The sequence below is a fragment of the Colius striatus genome, chromosome 10 (genome assembly GCF_028858725.1).
Source record: "Colius striatus isolate bColStr4 chromosome 10, bColStr4.1.hap1, whole genome shotgun sequence".
In the NCBI taxonomy this organism is placed as follows: Eukaryota; Metazoa; Chordata; class Aves; order Coliiformes; family Coliidae; genus Colius; species Colius striatus.
The window spans coordinates 9,034,818-9,051,067 of record NC_084768.1 but is presented as its reverse complement, the minus strand read 5'-3'; the positions used below and the strand labels follow the sequence as shown (position 1 = coordinate 9,051,067).

General features: G+C 40.0%; 1 protein-coding gene across 3 annotated transcripts in view; it reads right to left on the bottom strand.

The window, feature by feature from the left end:
* Window positions 1-16,250, bottom strand: part of MTA1 (metastasis associated 1) — an 83,991-nt gene that overhangs the window by 28,811 nt on the left and 38,930 nt on the right. For all 3 annotated transcript variants that reach the window (XM_062003481.1, XM_062003479.1, XM_062003478.1), the window contains exons 8-11: window positions 15,119-15,218; window positions 13,525-13,713; window positions 12,365-12,439; window positions 5,200-5,258 (exon numbers count right to left, since the gene is read on the bottom strand). In XM_062003481.1, the coding sequence (XP_061859465.1) occupies window positions 5,200-5,258; window positions 12,365-12,439; window positions 13,525-13,713; window positions 15,119-15,218 (423 nt within the window). The remainder of the gene's footprint in view (window positions 1-5,199; window positions 5,259-12,364; window positions 12,440-13,524; window positions 13,714-15,118; window positions 15,219-16,250) is intronic.

Here is a 16,250-nt window from a genome sequence, read left to right as displayed (position 1 = left end):
TGCAGAAGAAAAAGCTTAGGAGGCTAATTGGCACAGAACACTGTAAATAGTTCGTGCCTCAGCACACTGGGCAGATCATATACATCCCAAAAGAAGCAGAGAAGAGGAAAAAAACAAAGGGATTAATTTTAACAAGTCCAATTACTTTCACTTCTCCTTTTGCTTATTAATTTGCCTAGCTTTTACATAAAGTGTTTTGGGGTGCTTATGAGAATGGCATCAAGCTCTGACACCACAGATGGCAAGAGATCTGCAGACACATTTAACAAAGGGAAAGCTGAAAGAAGGTACATTCATACTACCCAGCATTTCACTCTGCAATGTCACTATAGTAACCTGCTGCAAAAGGACTTTTGGCAATGATTCACTAGCAAACTCCATGTGCAAACATTACCAAGATGCTGTAAAACAAACAGTCCTCACAGATGCACAGTGTTAAAAGCAGTGTTGCTTGAGAGAGCAAAGGACTGAAGCAAAGAAAACTAAGCCTCCACTCCAGGTCTTATGGCTCAAGGTCAGGCACATCGTTTCCCTTCTATACACTGGTTTATCCTCTGGAAAAGGCAGTAGAGAGTCTGAACTCCATCACTGAAGAGCACAAAAAGGTTCTGGGTTTTTTTAAGCCGCATTTCAGGAAGCCCTGATGTGTCTGTAAACAGCTAATTAAGAACAAGACTGCACATGGTGGTATGCACATCCAAAGTACTAAGATGCTGTGCAGAAAGAAGGGTGATGGTCTGACTCTCGTCCTCTCTATGGCCCTTATCAAACTTGTATTTCATATACAAGTGAAAGGGATGCATGGGTGAAAGCTCATCACTGATCACCTGCAGTAACATGCTGCAGTTTTGACACTTCAGGATTTTGGAACACTACAGTTAATGTAGCTGTAAGAAGTCCCAGAAGGTGCTCTGCTCCAAAGCTAAGGTCAAGTTTCACAGTGGCAGTAACAATAAAACTTGGGCGGCTGACGTTATCATCATATGAGAAGCAAAAAGCTCTTTAATTGTTGATGATATGTTAATTAAACTTGTTTGATATCACCAAAGCCTGCTACAGCTATTAACAAGAGAATTAGATGAATAACTGGATGAATCATTAAGCAATTAATGAAGCTGAAGTGAAAGATGCAAATAAGGTAGTGGGAATACTGAGGGTGCAATAAATGACTATTTCCAGTTCTTACATTGAGAATGGAAGTCTTTTAAATGGGCTTCAACTGTGATAGAGCAGCTATGCTAGAAGAGGGATCATGAAGGGCAGATTTCTGGCTGCGTTTTGGAGATCAGTCTCAACTGAAGAGCTGAAGGTGCCAAAGCATATGCAGAAAGGCAGCACTGGAAGCTAGCTGTAATAGACCAAAGCCCCAGCCCCAAACAACCCAATCTGAAGATAACCCTGAGCCAGGCAGAACACTGAAATCTTTTCAGTATATGACTGGGCTGGCATTTGAGCCACAGCACAGCGATAAAACTTTAGGTTTTAAAAATAACTATGAAGTTAACACCATTGGTGAATGTTTTCTGTTACTGAAGAAACCACAGCAGTGATATAATAACAACTTTCAATCCTTTGTATGGAATCCTTTTTTAACATCTGCCTCTAGGTATCTGATGCAAGTGTCTGGATTCCTTACCCAGACAACAGAGAGGTGAGCTCTCATCAGAACTCTCCAGGCTAATGCAAATTTCCACTTTTAAGAACAAGCCTAATGACTGCTAAACAATGCTTTTTGAAAATGAGAAGCTTTATCCAAAGCAAGTACTGGAGATGGCCATTTTGGCTAGCATGGTTACAAAAAGAACAGCATTACACCTGTCAGTTTTCCATGCTGGAATGGACCTCTGAACAACTAAACAGAGAAGGAAAAAACACGTGCTCCTCAGGCAGAGGGCAACCAAGAAACAGAAAAAGGAATTATCTGGTTAAGCAGTTGTCCCTTGTAGTCAGACAAAGGTCTGACCTATTCTTCCAGTTTCCCTATTAACTTTAAAAAAAAAAAAGTAGCAAAGTAGGGAGAATATTACTTTCCTACTTTACAAGTGCTTGTGAGGCAGCATTTGCAGATTCTCTAAGTGCTTTGAGATTCTCAGATAAAACACTGTAAGTAGAACATATTTGCTTACATTTACAGATGTACATTTTAAATGTACATTTCAAATCAATACATTTGGGAGACAGAGGAATATATGGAGGACTTCATTCTTTTCCCTTCTGATATCACTTAGATGAAAGCAAAAGAAAATGTCTCAGCCTTCGTGATCTGCAGATGTCCTAATCCCAAAAAGTATCAGCTACGCAACCACATTGTCATCAAAAGGAAGCAACTAGTACATTCGATGCCCCTAAGATTAGTAAAACCAGAGTGTGATTTCCACAACAGCCTGAAGAGCCTGTCTGGGTACACATTAGAAAGAGAAAAAGACTGATAGTACATCTGAAAAGGGAAAAGAAAGGTCTCCAAGCACTGTATTCATGCTGGTGGATGGCAGGATGAAGCATGTGAGAATATGGAATTTCTTTGTGCATTCGGCTGTCTGCTGCTGCTTTAATTTCTCATCATTCCCACTGACAGAGATATTGCTGCAGAAAAGGACTAAAAGATTTCTTTTCAGCATTTCCTGGATGCAGAATTCAGTTGATTTTACACTTTCTCCTTTCACCAGCGAAGTACATTAATGCTTTTCAACCTAAGGGATGTATTACAGAGCCATGCCTACAGACACTGGATTCAGTCACTGTCTCAAACCCAGGAAGGAGCACAGAAATACCTAAGGACAGAACTGCTTTCCCAATATCTAGGATGTTGGCTTAGGACTTGATCACCTCATGTCAGTTAACCACATTAGAAATGTGGGGCACGGTCTCCAGTTCAAAAGCATCAACTCCAAAGCTTCACACAGAGCTGTTATTTTTCACTGCATGATACATATGTGACATGAGAAAAATATCTTTGGAAACTGCTTCTATTGTTTTTCTTATTACCTTCCTCCTCTCTCCCTAGATTTTCCTATTAACATCAGAGGAACAAAGGAGAGTCCTATCAGCGGAAGACAGACAGGGACAAGAGAATGCCAAAGATAAAATTGTTTGAGTCTGATATTCTCCTGGGTCTCTCTTTGCCAACAATTTTATATCAGTTATTGTTAGAATTGGTTTGACTCAGCTGATAGGTTTCTGCATAGGTCTTGTGACAATCTACATCAAGTAATTTATTTTCGAGGTGACAAGTGGATCATTATGGATCAAACTTCAAAACAGGAACAGGCTCAGTAACATGATATGGACAAATCAATAACATTGATATTTAAATCCCTACACCACGTATTGCTACTACAAGCCAAGAATATAATCTTCTTCTAGGTAACAAGACAATGTAGATGCAATACGTTCCCTGTGTGACAGACCCTGTACTGAAACTTGAGTAGAAATAATCCAAAAATCTTAGAAATACTTAATTGTTGCCTCATTTGGAGGTATCAATAGCAAAAAAGCAGCAGAAGCATTCATGTGAGATTAAATATGTACACAATTGCTACTCTTCCTGACACACACAAAAGGGTATTTTGAAGGAGGGGGAAAATTTGACACCCATTTTATCAATACATAAGTTTAGGTATAACACTCATGAAATGAACTATGACTGGAAATCAAAGCCAGAGACATAAATAGGAACCACATGGGTAGACACATAAGTCTTTTCCTGAAGAAGAGAGGTAAGTTGCTCATTTGATTATATTCTCTGGGTAGTAACAAGAATTATCTTGCTGAGATACAGTGTTGAGGGTTGAGATACCACTCCAGCCAGCCTTTATCAAATGAGCACCATAACCTTTCAAATGCAAAGCCTAATCTACACACATTATAATCCAACAGTACCAGCAAGGCTACCAGGATCTCTCCTCTGCAACATCCTTTTGCACCTGTAGTATAAATTACATTGGCTTTTGCTTTACAAGCTTATTACATTGTAAATTCATGTTTAATTTGATGCCTAGTGTCCCCCTGCAAAGTAACACCATCCACAAAAGGCAATACTGCTTAAAAACTGCATGATAAGAAATATATTTGGCCTTACTTTGAATAATACACCTAATTTTTAGTAAATTCACCTGGAGGTATCAACGTATTTCAAAGCAAAAATTAAGTCAAGTATCCCCTGTTTTCACAAGAAGTAAGGGACTGTCTTGCATGCTAAAAAAGTAAAACTTAGTTTTTCTTTAATGGAACACATTGTAGAAGTCCATAAATACCTGAAAGGAGATAGTACAAAACAGCAAAAGAGTTACTGGGGAAAATACACATGGGAAAGTATCTGGGAATGCAAGCTGTAAAGAGAAAGGATGGGGGAGGTGTAAAGTTTGACACTGGAACAACTGTTGACTGGGTTCTGCAGAGGAAATGCAGTAGAAGAAACACATTTTACTAGTAATTTTATATATATGTATCTATATGTGTACACTCTACAGCATTAGAGATTCATTTAAATATGTTTCTATAAATAAATTTACACATATTAAAAAGTTACATAAAGAAAGAACCACACATTGATGATCCACTGCTGACAAGAATTTAAAAAGTCAGATACATTATTAAGTAGTTAATTAGCTACCCTTTTGTTTATGATTGTGCTGACCTGCCACCAAGTCCCCAATTCCCAGTATACATAAACATTAAAAAAACCCAAGCTGCTTCAGGACAGGAACATTATACAGGATGAAGGAAATGAGCAATATGATAGCACAACATCATAACCAGGAAAGCCTCGATGGGAAAGCCCTTGGCTGCCCATGGAGGAAACAACCTGTGTTCCAGAAGTGGAAGGTCAGCATGTGAGAAGAGCTTTGTCTTTTACACACTCATATGCAGCAGCACATGCTGCTACTTTGCTCTAGCCAGCTTTGAACTACTGAGGCTATCATGTGTTTTCTTCCATAGAGCTCCTAGTTTACTATCATCAGAGAGGTTAGCATCAATTCAGCAGAAATACAAAGGAATTCAAGCCTACTGAATCATCAGCAGAAGGTCTGTTATTCTGGTAACCTAATTTAATAGTTTTCTGAGATGTTTGTTCAACTAAGTCTCTCATTATGCAATTAAAACAAATATAAGCATCTATTGTACATATACCGGTAGGCCACAGAAATCTTCTACACCAGACCCTCTGCAATGAAATAGAAAACAAAACAAGATACTTACTAGTTGGGTATATACACTTGTTTTAGCTTGCTTTCAGCTTCTGCTGCTTTCAATCGTTTCTGTAAAAAGAAAAGCATAAAGAAAAAAGTTAGAATGAAAATAAAATAAGGACTATTTTACCTGGGAGTCAAGTAACGCACCTACAAACATTTCAGTAACTATTAACAAACAATGACATTTTCCTTTCACTGAGCAGCTACCACAAAATCCTTTTCCAAGAGGAAAATACCCCCTGTAAACAACTGCAGACACCAAATGACTGTGTACACAGCTTTTCAGAAAAAGTCAAAGAGATAGCAATTTAGAAGGACAAACTTTTCATTCTCATTCACTTCAATACTTCCCCCTGCAGAGGTAGATCTGACATGTATGTCTGTGTTTGTTCTCTGTGATAACATTAATCAACTGGACAACAACAGGTATAGTAACGCACCCTGCACTGTATTTCCTCATTGTACTTCCAACTCAAAAAGTTTGAAGAAAGACGTTTTTGTTGATAGTTCTCACTTTTGAAGACTTGAGTGACACATGAGATTTTCTTTCAACATTAAAAAGGCCAATAGCTCAACTCAAAACCAATGCACAATTGCCAAATAGATTTTTAAAGTTATGGCATGCCACCACTCGTGACTAACCACCAGCCATGGGTAACCTGTAATCTGCACTTTCTCAAAGTGAAAAGATCTAGGTACAAAAGCACATCTGTCCCCTTGGAGAAAAAACAGGAAATTAACTCCAGGCACACGTACAAATGTCAGGGGGCTGGTAGCAAAGAACCTCAAGGGGGGAAAAGAGGTGGAAGCTACTTAGGCCAAACAATCAGCCTCTATTAAAAGCCACCAATGCCAGAAGATACTAAGAAACCTAACAGAAATGGTGTTTACAGGAAAACATGTAGAAGTCCAACCCCCTGCTCTCAAAGCTAGACCCATGCTCTTCAACATCCATGCCAGTTAACAGCACTCTGCATAAAGCCAGACAAACCAGCAGCGTGATGATATTGTAGACAAACCAATTAGCTTAACATTTCCTAGGCAGCAGCCAAAAGGCATGGTCTAGGTAAATAACTGTAAAGCTCAAGTCTAAATCTTCATAGAAACAGGAAGCACCAGAAAATGTAATAAAACTGAAGAGTGTGTCACTGAAGAACTAGACACACATAAAATCCTTTTCACAGGGACACATAGAAACAACAAAGTGGAAGCTTCCCGTAAGCATGTTTGCTTTGATCAGAGGGATGGTCTTAAGCAATGGTTTTCCATTTGATAGTCTTGATAGTTCCCCCAGAGCTCTCTAGACTCCTGAACAATTCCCCTCTTCCCTTTTCTTGCAAATAAAAGCCAACCTATCTCAGAAATTGAAGAATTAAGTTGTCAGACAGGAGAACGAGGACTGAGAAAAACAGAACTTCTGAAAGTTATCCCGAGGCTACAGGTAGACCTTCAGAGAGCTGCATCCAAGAGCTGACTTCTGCTGGTGTAGGCAAGTTTCCCAGATTGCTTCTGTTGCATCTCCTCTAGGACAAAAACAGTTACCTGAAAACTGTCAAGAAAACCCAAAGGAAGACTTTGTGGAGACAATCCTCATCAATCTTACAGACTCAGAGGAATCAATAATACACATTTTCCTGGCAATTAGTGATGGAACTAAAATGGTTCTCCCTCTGAGTATAAACCACAAATCAAAAGTTGAACATTTTCAAACCACTCTACCTGAGTCTTTCTGTATAGGAAACTGAAACATCTAATGATGGGCCTCAAGAGGTGCTGTGACAACGGTTCTCCAAACAGCATCAGAAATCCTCCTCTACCTTCCAGAGACACTACCCCCAAAAAGTAATCCTTAAACAAAAATGCACGCTCAGGTGTCTTTCTGCTGATGAACTGAAGGCTGTTGCACCCACAGCTGGACTGCAAAACAGTCTTCTTTCCGCAGGCACAGACATGCAGTTTTGGCATCAGATGAACTCTCACAGAGCTCATACTCTCCCCAGGAATTACAAGGAAATTCAACATCAGATATTGATAAATAGTTTATTGAACCTTGTACAAGAATTGTATTTCCTTGAGACCTAAGCAGGAAATTCAAGTAACTTCCACTGTAGAGAACTGTTGATGGGGAAAACTGTTGGGCTTTTTTTCATTTCCACTAGGTTTCTGGACGTGGGGAGAAAATCCTCCAGTTTCCTTGACAAAAGCTCCCAAGGCTACTATCTAGAGTCATTATATTATGACAGTTTTGGAAATCCATGAATGTGAAAGCTTCATGCAAGCACAAAGTGTTACCAGCAGCTCAGATATTCTACCATACACAATGTAAAGTCATTTGCCTTGGAGATACAGTTAATTTAGTGTATTGGCAACATTTTAGCAAGCTGCTGATGAATGTTAACCTCATCCCACAGATTTTCTTTGTGACTGATGACCAATGGTGCAAACTCTGAGCTTACAATTGTCAGAGCTTATGACACAAGTCACCTTGAGTTCACAATACTCTCCTCCCCTACAGCTGCCTGGGGATCGGCGCAGAGTGTAACACATGGCATATGCCTTTGTGGTTCCTTCTGAAAACCTTGACTGTACTGGGTAAGAAAAGGTTTTGCACTGAAGATCTGCAGCTGTGAGCAATCACTAGATCAGGTATGACGAGTTTCTTATTTTCTGGCAGTGACCAACGTCAGAAGGCACAAAGATAGATGCTTGAAATGTAGCCATGCACAATTTCAGAACAATCCCTTTGCAGACAAAGTGCTTTGCTAGGTCCTTTGCCAGTTATCAATTGATTTGTGCCTGAAGCATATTTACACTATAAATTCTTAATGTTGTCTGATGCAGTTATGAACGTCCTCATCCACAAAAAAAACCCCACCCTGAGGATTTGGAACTTTTTTAGCATCTCAGTCTAAATAAAATCGTTTTGTCTTGGAGTTACTCATATATGCACATCTTAAGTATATCCTCCTATTTGGCTCATCATTTTTTCCCCATCAATAAAAGGGAGCTATTGAGAACTTGTCTGTCCCACAGGGACCAAGTGATTAAAGCAAGAAGCACTGAACATTTGAGTTGGTGCAAACAACTCTTTTTATTTATCCTCTCCCTAGATTTGACATATTTCATTCTACTCACTGAGCCTGAAAGAGTTTTATAAACACATGATGTATCGGAGAAAATGATCACAAACACTTGCTAAAGAGTGAACATTTATAAAGAGAATAAATCCAGGAATGCAGGGGATATTTCAAGCTCTGCAATGCAAGAGTTGGGTTGGTAGAAAGCACAGGGGGTGCCTCAACAAGCCTCAAATATTAACCCTTTATTATTTGATGGTAGGGAAGACAAATTGCAATCTGTAGATTTAGAGGAGAACTTTCAGAGTTTATTTTCTTTTTCAAAACTCTGAACATACAAGTGCTGCTGAGAGGCAGGAGAGATGAGACAGAAAAGGTAATTAGTCCATGATTCATTTGTGAGAAGTGTTTCCAGCTGCTTGTGCTCCAGCAACACACCTCAGAGCTGATGTGCTGTGGTACCTACAGTGTCTGTCACTTGCCAAAATTGCCATAGTTCCATGTTCCTGTAGGCTTCACAGGAGGTGTTTGGGGATAAAATATCCTAGGTATGGAGAAACACATTTCTTTGATGTTATTTCTACTTTGCCAGCACACAGTATTTTATGAAGGCTCATACAGTAAGATGTCGTTCACAGCTCTTGCTAGGTACAAAGAAGGTCTGCTTCCCTTAATAATGATGTTTTCTATCCACATCAGGATTTACCCAGAGCTCCCTCCTTTTTAAGCTCCCTACTTCAAGGTTTCAAATATAAGGGTATTACTACTTTCTCCAGTAGCTCCCCACACCATGCATTCCTTAAAAATTAGTTCCTCTCCTTAGTCCTTCTACACTTCCCTAATGGTACTTCCACAGAACAGTAGAAATTTGTAATATTTGATTTCCCCCTTGAAGCTACGTGTTCCTCAAGCACAATCCTGCATTGACATTGAATTACTTCTAGAAGGTGCGTTTTTCGAAGGTTGGTCATTCTCTTGAACTGATTGAACTCTTAATTACATTGGTAGCCTTCAAAAGCAAGCTGAAACCATGTAAGAATTACTGGGTAAGAGATCAAGTGCATTCTCCAAAATAAGTCAATTTGCATGTGTTTTAGACACAGTATCCTACTTGCAAGACAAGGAAGTGCTGTGTTATGCCTTTTGGTCTTAGGTATACCAAGCATAAGCATATCTTATTGTTCAGTTCTCAAAAAGGCTCTTCTGTTGAAGTCAACTCACAATATAGCTTCCTCAGTGGCAGATTCTGCTTCAGGATTATGACAGAAGGATGTAAATAGTTCCCAACTAACTAACTTCCATCGAACCAGACAACTGGCCAATGACAAAAAATCTTTATTTTTTTAAATGTATTGTTTGTTTATCACTATGTTGTGGAACTCACAGAAATGCACTGTTTAAATGGACATTTTAATGGTAGTTCAGCCAAAGATTCTACAAGAATGAGCAAGTTAGCTGTATTTAAGATAACATCCATCTTTGGAATGTAACATCTTTGGAAACAACTCAGGATACACACTTCTCATATCCTTAATTAGCACATTTTCAACACCTTATGTACAAAAATGCTGTTAGCCCCAGAATCATTCTGTGGCATTTGATTGTGGAAAGAATGAGCACAGACAAAATGCTGTGAACAAACAAATGGTAAAAGCAGCGAGGGATGTGCTTTGCCAAAGACTTTGCACACAGCAAGTAAAACACAAACACAATACACCATTATTTCAAATACCACTTCCTATGATTTCTTTGTGGTTATATATAGCTGGCTCTTCCAGGCTTTTTATAAATGTTTAATAGTATTATTTGCTTGTACAAGCTGGTAATTTGAGATGAGTTCTTCAGCTCAGTTCAGACTTAATTGATGTGATCTCTCTGTACCGCAGTTTCCACCTGTTTGGCTTCTACTCCTGCCATCTCCTAAGTGCAGAACCTATCACTGGAAGTTTTGCCCAAATCCCACTCCCTGGTTATGTTGCTGGACACCACTTTTAGGATACAGTATAGCCATGATAGAATACCAACTGCACAGGAATATAGCAAACAGTTCCATTAAAGATAAGGAAAAACTTTTACTGTAAGGATGAGGCAGCCCTAGCACAGGCTTCCAAAGGAGGGTGGGAATCATCTCCTCTAGAGGTTTCCAACTCTACCTGGACATGTTCCTGTGTGACCTGATCTAGGTGGACCTGCTTTAGCAGGGGGTTGGACTAAATGATCTTCAGAGGTCCCTTCTGACTCCCATGATTCTATGATTCTGTGAAAACATACAGTATGAGAAACTGCAAGTTTGTTGGGTTTTTGATTGCTGCAAGAACTGTCAGTCTTTCATGCAATTATCCCCTCTGCAATCTTGTCTATGTAATAAGAAAGTTCAAGAAAGTGGAAAAAGAATTTAACCAATTCCTAATTAAAGCACAGTTTTGACAGCTGTTTTGCCTTCCAAGAACACAGGCCTGGAATCACCTGGGACACTATTCAGATCACCTACAGTAGCCAAAGGTGAACAAAGGAACTGCTCTCTACCCCTTATTCCCATCACCACCATTGTTCTGTATTTCCTGATGGGAAGAAACATAACTTCACTGTTGCAAATGTATTGTGGACTTCCTGAGCAGTATAGAGCTGCTTTTTGGTTTTAGCTCTCCCAAGAATTCTTACCATTGTTTGCTGTTCTGACTGCACAGGGGTTACAATTTCATGCATCAGCCTAAGATTCTAGTTTTCAGTGATTGATAAAATAATGTTCCTCATCTTTTCTGATACATACCATATGGCTACATGGACTTTTATCACTAAAAGAAGTGAGGTGAGTGAAAAGATGCAGGGAAGAGGATAAATGGTTTCCTCTCAGTGCAAATAGAGTGTAGTACAGGATGAGTTCACTCAGTTATCATCTCCTAAACAGCAGTAGTCACAGGGTATAGCAGCACTCACTACATTGATGATGCACACAGTTCAATGGGGAAAGAAAGACCATGACCTCATTCCCTCCTCACCACACCAGCTTCCATCCCCATCCCACTTTCCTACCACACACTTCCTTATTGGAAAAAGTTTCAATCGAAGAATGAACTTGGGGAACGAGTGGTGTGAAGACAGTTAATATACCGACTTTATGCAAAAAACAGGTTTTTTTAGTCCTGGGGATGCCTCTGTCATTTAAACAAGTGTTCCAATCAGAAAGAAAATAGTAAAAAAATCCCATTATAGATCCAGTTGCCCAGATACGGCACATACCAAATACCAGTCAATGCCTCAGGCAGCTAGTCTTTATTCCAGGCTGAATTTCTGATGAAGCTTCAAGTCAAGGGCATTTTTATAATTGCACTTTTTCTAATACTTCAAATAGATGTCTAAACATAATGCTGATAAGTACAATGAAAAATACATTCTATATTTCCCCCTTCCTTTAATTAGTTTTCCCATTAAATATGACAAGTAGTTTTCAGCAACTGGTACTCTGTAACATTTTGCATGCTGCTTACATAGTGTTTGCTTTATCTAAGGGACGAAGCAGCCTTCGTATTTAAACAAGGAGAGAAAAATTATTGTAAACATTAGTCAGAGTTGATTCTCAAGTATAACAGGTCTGGGAATTTGAGCCATCAATGCCTCCCAGACAAACACTTTACTGGCAGTGCTCACACAGGGGAGCCTCCATGTATCTGTAATCAAAGTCATAGGCAGGCAGAGGGGGAGAATTAGCACGGGTGCCTGTTTTACAGCAACTGCCCACCTCAACAAGAAATCAAAACTCAAGTTAATGCTGACCTTGAAGTCTACAGGCAGAAACGAACTATATTCTCTTCCTCAAACTGCTGAATTCCAAAACAGACATTTGAAAGCTCCGAGTCAATAAAGTAGCAGTAAACACAAAAAGATAGCTTAAATGTCAATGTGATATGTTTGTATCTATGGAATAGTTGATGAGTTTAGTGTCAAGAGATTGTTTGGTGCTTCAGACCATTACAGAAGCCACCTACTGGAAAGCCTAAATCCCAAGAGGGAGAACGAAGCAACAGTGCCTGGTGGTTTCAAAGACAACAAAATCATCTTCTGTTGGAATGAAAGAGGTGATTCTGTCTCTCTTACCTGCTGAACGTATCTGTCTGTAGTTTTCCACATATAGTAATACTCTATTATGCTTGTTAAGGACTTCCATGGGAGCTAGGAACATAAAGCAAAAGCAGCAGTCATTGCAGGGAGCTGGCACACAGCCTCACTGAAATTCATGTGATTCCTTTGACAGACAGTTCATAGCAGAGTCTTGAGACTACCAACCCTCCCAGCAAAAAAGAGACTCAGTCAGTATCTGAATCCCCTAAGGACAATACATGCACATGAAAACATGTTAAAAATTAAATGTCCTTTCAAAAAATAGTGCCTTCAGTGTAGAAGTAATGCAGAAGTAATTACAGGTAACTCTTCATGCTGCATTGGATCCACAGTAAACCATTCACAAGAGGCACCGTGTGGGAGTCCACTGGCTCAGACTCTGTCTTCTTGAACAGCAAAAACTCAAGCAAGAGCCACAACTATAGTACCACAGCTCTGATAAGCAACTCCTAACAGAATTGTGCCCTGCCAGCTCTGTTCTCTGCGTGAGAAGCACGAGATTTTCAGCAGGACCACAGAGAGTGTTGTGCTTTTTCCAAGTCCCTCTGTCTGAAAGATTAGAGCACAGGACAAGCAACACTGAAAGTACTTATTTTGTTCCAGGGTCCTGAACAGCGATACAGTGAAACTTGGCTCTCCCTACAGTACTCCATTCAATCTGCAGGCTGAACACCTAGGGTGGAGCTTCAGCCAAACTACAGCACACTTCCCTTGGGTGCCCAAGATTCCTTTCTGAAACTTTCAAAAGGCCCCTTCTGAAACCATACTGTGAAAGTGACTACATTTTCATGTTTCAGAAGGCTCAGTACTTACTCTCCTTCAAACACAAATTCATCTACAGCAGCCTGGCTGTCACAACACTTTCCTAAATCTTCCCTCAGCTGTAGTGGAGCAGATGACTCCAAATTAACGTCTCTAAAGGAAAAGATATCATCTGTGATTTGAAATTCTGACTGTACAACAGGCTGCCATCAGTATGAGGTCTGCCTTTCCCCAATTTACAGCAAGACACATGCTCCAGTTCAAAGCCCTCTTCTTCAACATGAAGAAAAACAACACAGTTCAGACAAGCTGTAAACCAGCTCTGTCACTGATCAGAACTCGTCACCATGTGAGTCCTCATCTTATATACTTACAAAATCTTGCTGAATGTCAGTGAAATCTTTTCCATATTTTTCTAGTGCTTCCTCAAAGAGGTTTGCCTCTGAAGCAGACCACTCCTCCATCTCATCTCTGCACAGGACTGGCCCACCTTGTGGCACAAGCGCAGAAATTGCCTTGGAAATGTCATAGACATTTTTGTGCAAAGTGTCCATAGCATGGAACTACATGGTCGGAAAAGAGAAAGAGAAACGTCAGGACAAGCATCAAGGGAAAATAAATGCTTAACAGGAAAATGGCAGTAATGAAAATTCTGCATCAGGGTTTGAGGGTGCAGTTTTCTATATCTAACAAGGGCAGTAAAAACTTGTTCCAACCTCAGACTCGTTGTAATTGTCAGTGTACAAGTCTAATGTTCACTAACAGTAGTGGGGTTTGTGGAACATGGGCCCTTGCGTATCAACAATTCCACCACTGTAGCAACACTGTGAAGAAAATGCAGAGGACAGAGACACTCTCACCCCAGGACTGAACAGCCCTGTTAGGGGCTCTATCCAGAGACAGAAGTCCAAGGGCACATTTTCTAATAAACTTAGCCATGCACTTTCTCTGTCAAATAATCCACAACATTTGCATATACATCTAAGAGCAGTAACACATGCATACAGCCCCCCCAAAGGCCAGAAATCACAAAAAAGATTCAAGTCACATATCACAGGGAAAAAAAAGCTAAAAATAATTACTCCCAGGAGCAACAACTCCTCATAATGTTGAGCTACGATTGTCTGCAACTTATCATTTACAAGAGCCGAGAACACATTCCAAGGGAGGAGTTGGTATTAGTAAATGAAAGCTTGTCCTTATTTCCTGATTTCCGTAGTTTTAATCAGGAGGTTATTTGCCTTTCATAATACCAGTTTTGTGCATGTGCATATTTAATCTACAGTGTTCCACCCAACAATTTGTTCTACATACGATCTCACATTATGCCAGTCATAAGGTGAGGCTTGGTAACAGCTCTCTGGAGACTTCACAAATTCTATTTAAATTTTCATTAAACTTTCTCCAGCACAGAAGTCCAAGTTTTCTCTTTCCTCTGTCTACTCAGAATCGTTTGTGATTGTTAATATTTTATAATGTCACCACTCCTCAGGTAATCTAAAATGGAGCTAGTCAAAGAGAAGAATCAGATCAACTGAGATTTCTTATCTAAGCTGGTGCTTTTCCCCCAGATGATCTTGCCCAAGGATGCCAGTGACAGTCCGGTGTTGGAAAGGAATGGGAGGAGTGGCATTCTGGCATTTTAGTATTGTAGACAAGCAGATAACGATTTGCATTCTTCTCAAGACAGCCACTAAGCCCATGCAAGAGATGGGCTGTGAAGCATGCTATCAAAACATTTTAATGAAACAAAATTATCTCACAGAATTACCCATGATGGATCACGGGAGGCACAAAGCCAGAAGAAGTTACTTCACGTGTAAATAAAGAGTTCCTTTACAAGGACAGGATCTGCTTCACAGCAGGCCACAATTACAATCCATCTGCCCCTCTCTCTTTGCCAACTGTTACTGTTAAGGTGAGTATTTTGCATCTTTCACAAACTTAAGGTACTCTTAAAAGTCTTACCAGCGTGATGTCCCTGGAGGCTGCTGCGGCACTCATGTGCAAGCTTGGCTGTCTGACAGAACTGCTGCAATCGAGTGCTCGGGCAAACGTACCAACAGACCTGAAAGAAATTAAACAGCATTAACGTTGCATGTAAAACAAACATAAACACCCAATCAACACTTTTTTTACATCAGCAGGCTCCATTTCTCAGTAACAAGATTACATGGTTTGGCACTAGTTCTGAGCCAGAGATTTTTCTCTTCAGATGTGGTTTGTTACTGTGGGTGCTTTAGTCTACTTAGTTCATATGACCAAAGAGGCTTAGCCATAGGAGGGGAAGCAATGACAGACTCGAAGACCACAAACGGGGAGTTTTGAACTGCTCTCTTACCCCTTATCTCTCAACAGACTTAAGCTTTACCTGAAACTGAACATAAGCAAGCTTTATGAACAGCACAAGTCTCTTCAGCAAGTGCAGCGTTGCACTGCCTAAAGGTATCAGTTTTCTGGTACCATCCAGAAGAAAAAAGCAGCAATGCAATCATTTTTCTAAAATTTCAGGAAAATTAAAACCAATCTTCATTTTACAACTTTGTATTGTGTAACAAATATATAATAATGTCAGCTGCATAACCAGACAGTGCTCAAATACTTCTCAATACCAGCCATTCCCACATCTGATGCCACGATCTTCATGATCCTCAATTTATTACTAAAGAAATGAGTTGGAGAAGCCTTTAACAGGAACTTTGGCTCAAGCAATTCCTACTCCCCTTGCTACTTGCTACAACCATATGGGTGAAATGCCTGTTGTTCTGCAGTGAACTGGAGCTGAACTCCTCCGAGTAACTACAACAACCAAAAAGCTGGGTTGTTTTTTTTTCCTCTGCTCAGATCACTTCCCCCAAACTAGCTGAATGCACATAGGAACAAACCAGTGATAAACAGTACAGCAGGAAGAAAGGTAAATGCTTAAGAGTAGTTGCCATCAAATATCTAATTTTGGCCAAAATCCTAAACAGCCTCCTCCACCCAAGTTTCTGTGGTGATTCACACTTCCCCCCTCTCCCCAGCCACTATTCCCCATCCCTGCTTCACAACTCCCCCATCTCCAGCTTTGGCTGCACTCATACTTTTGTGTGTGTGTGTG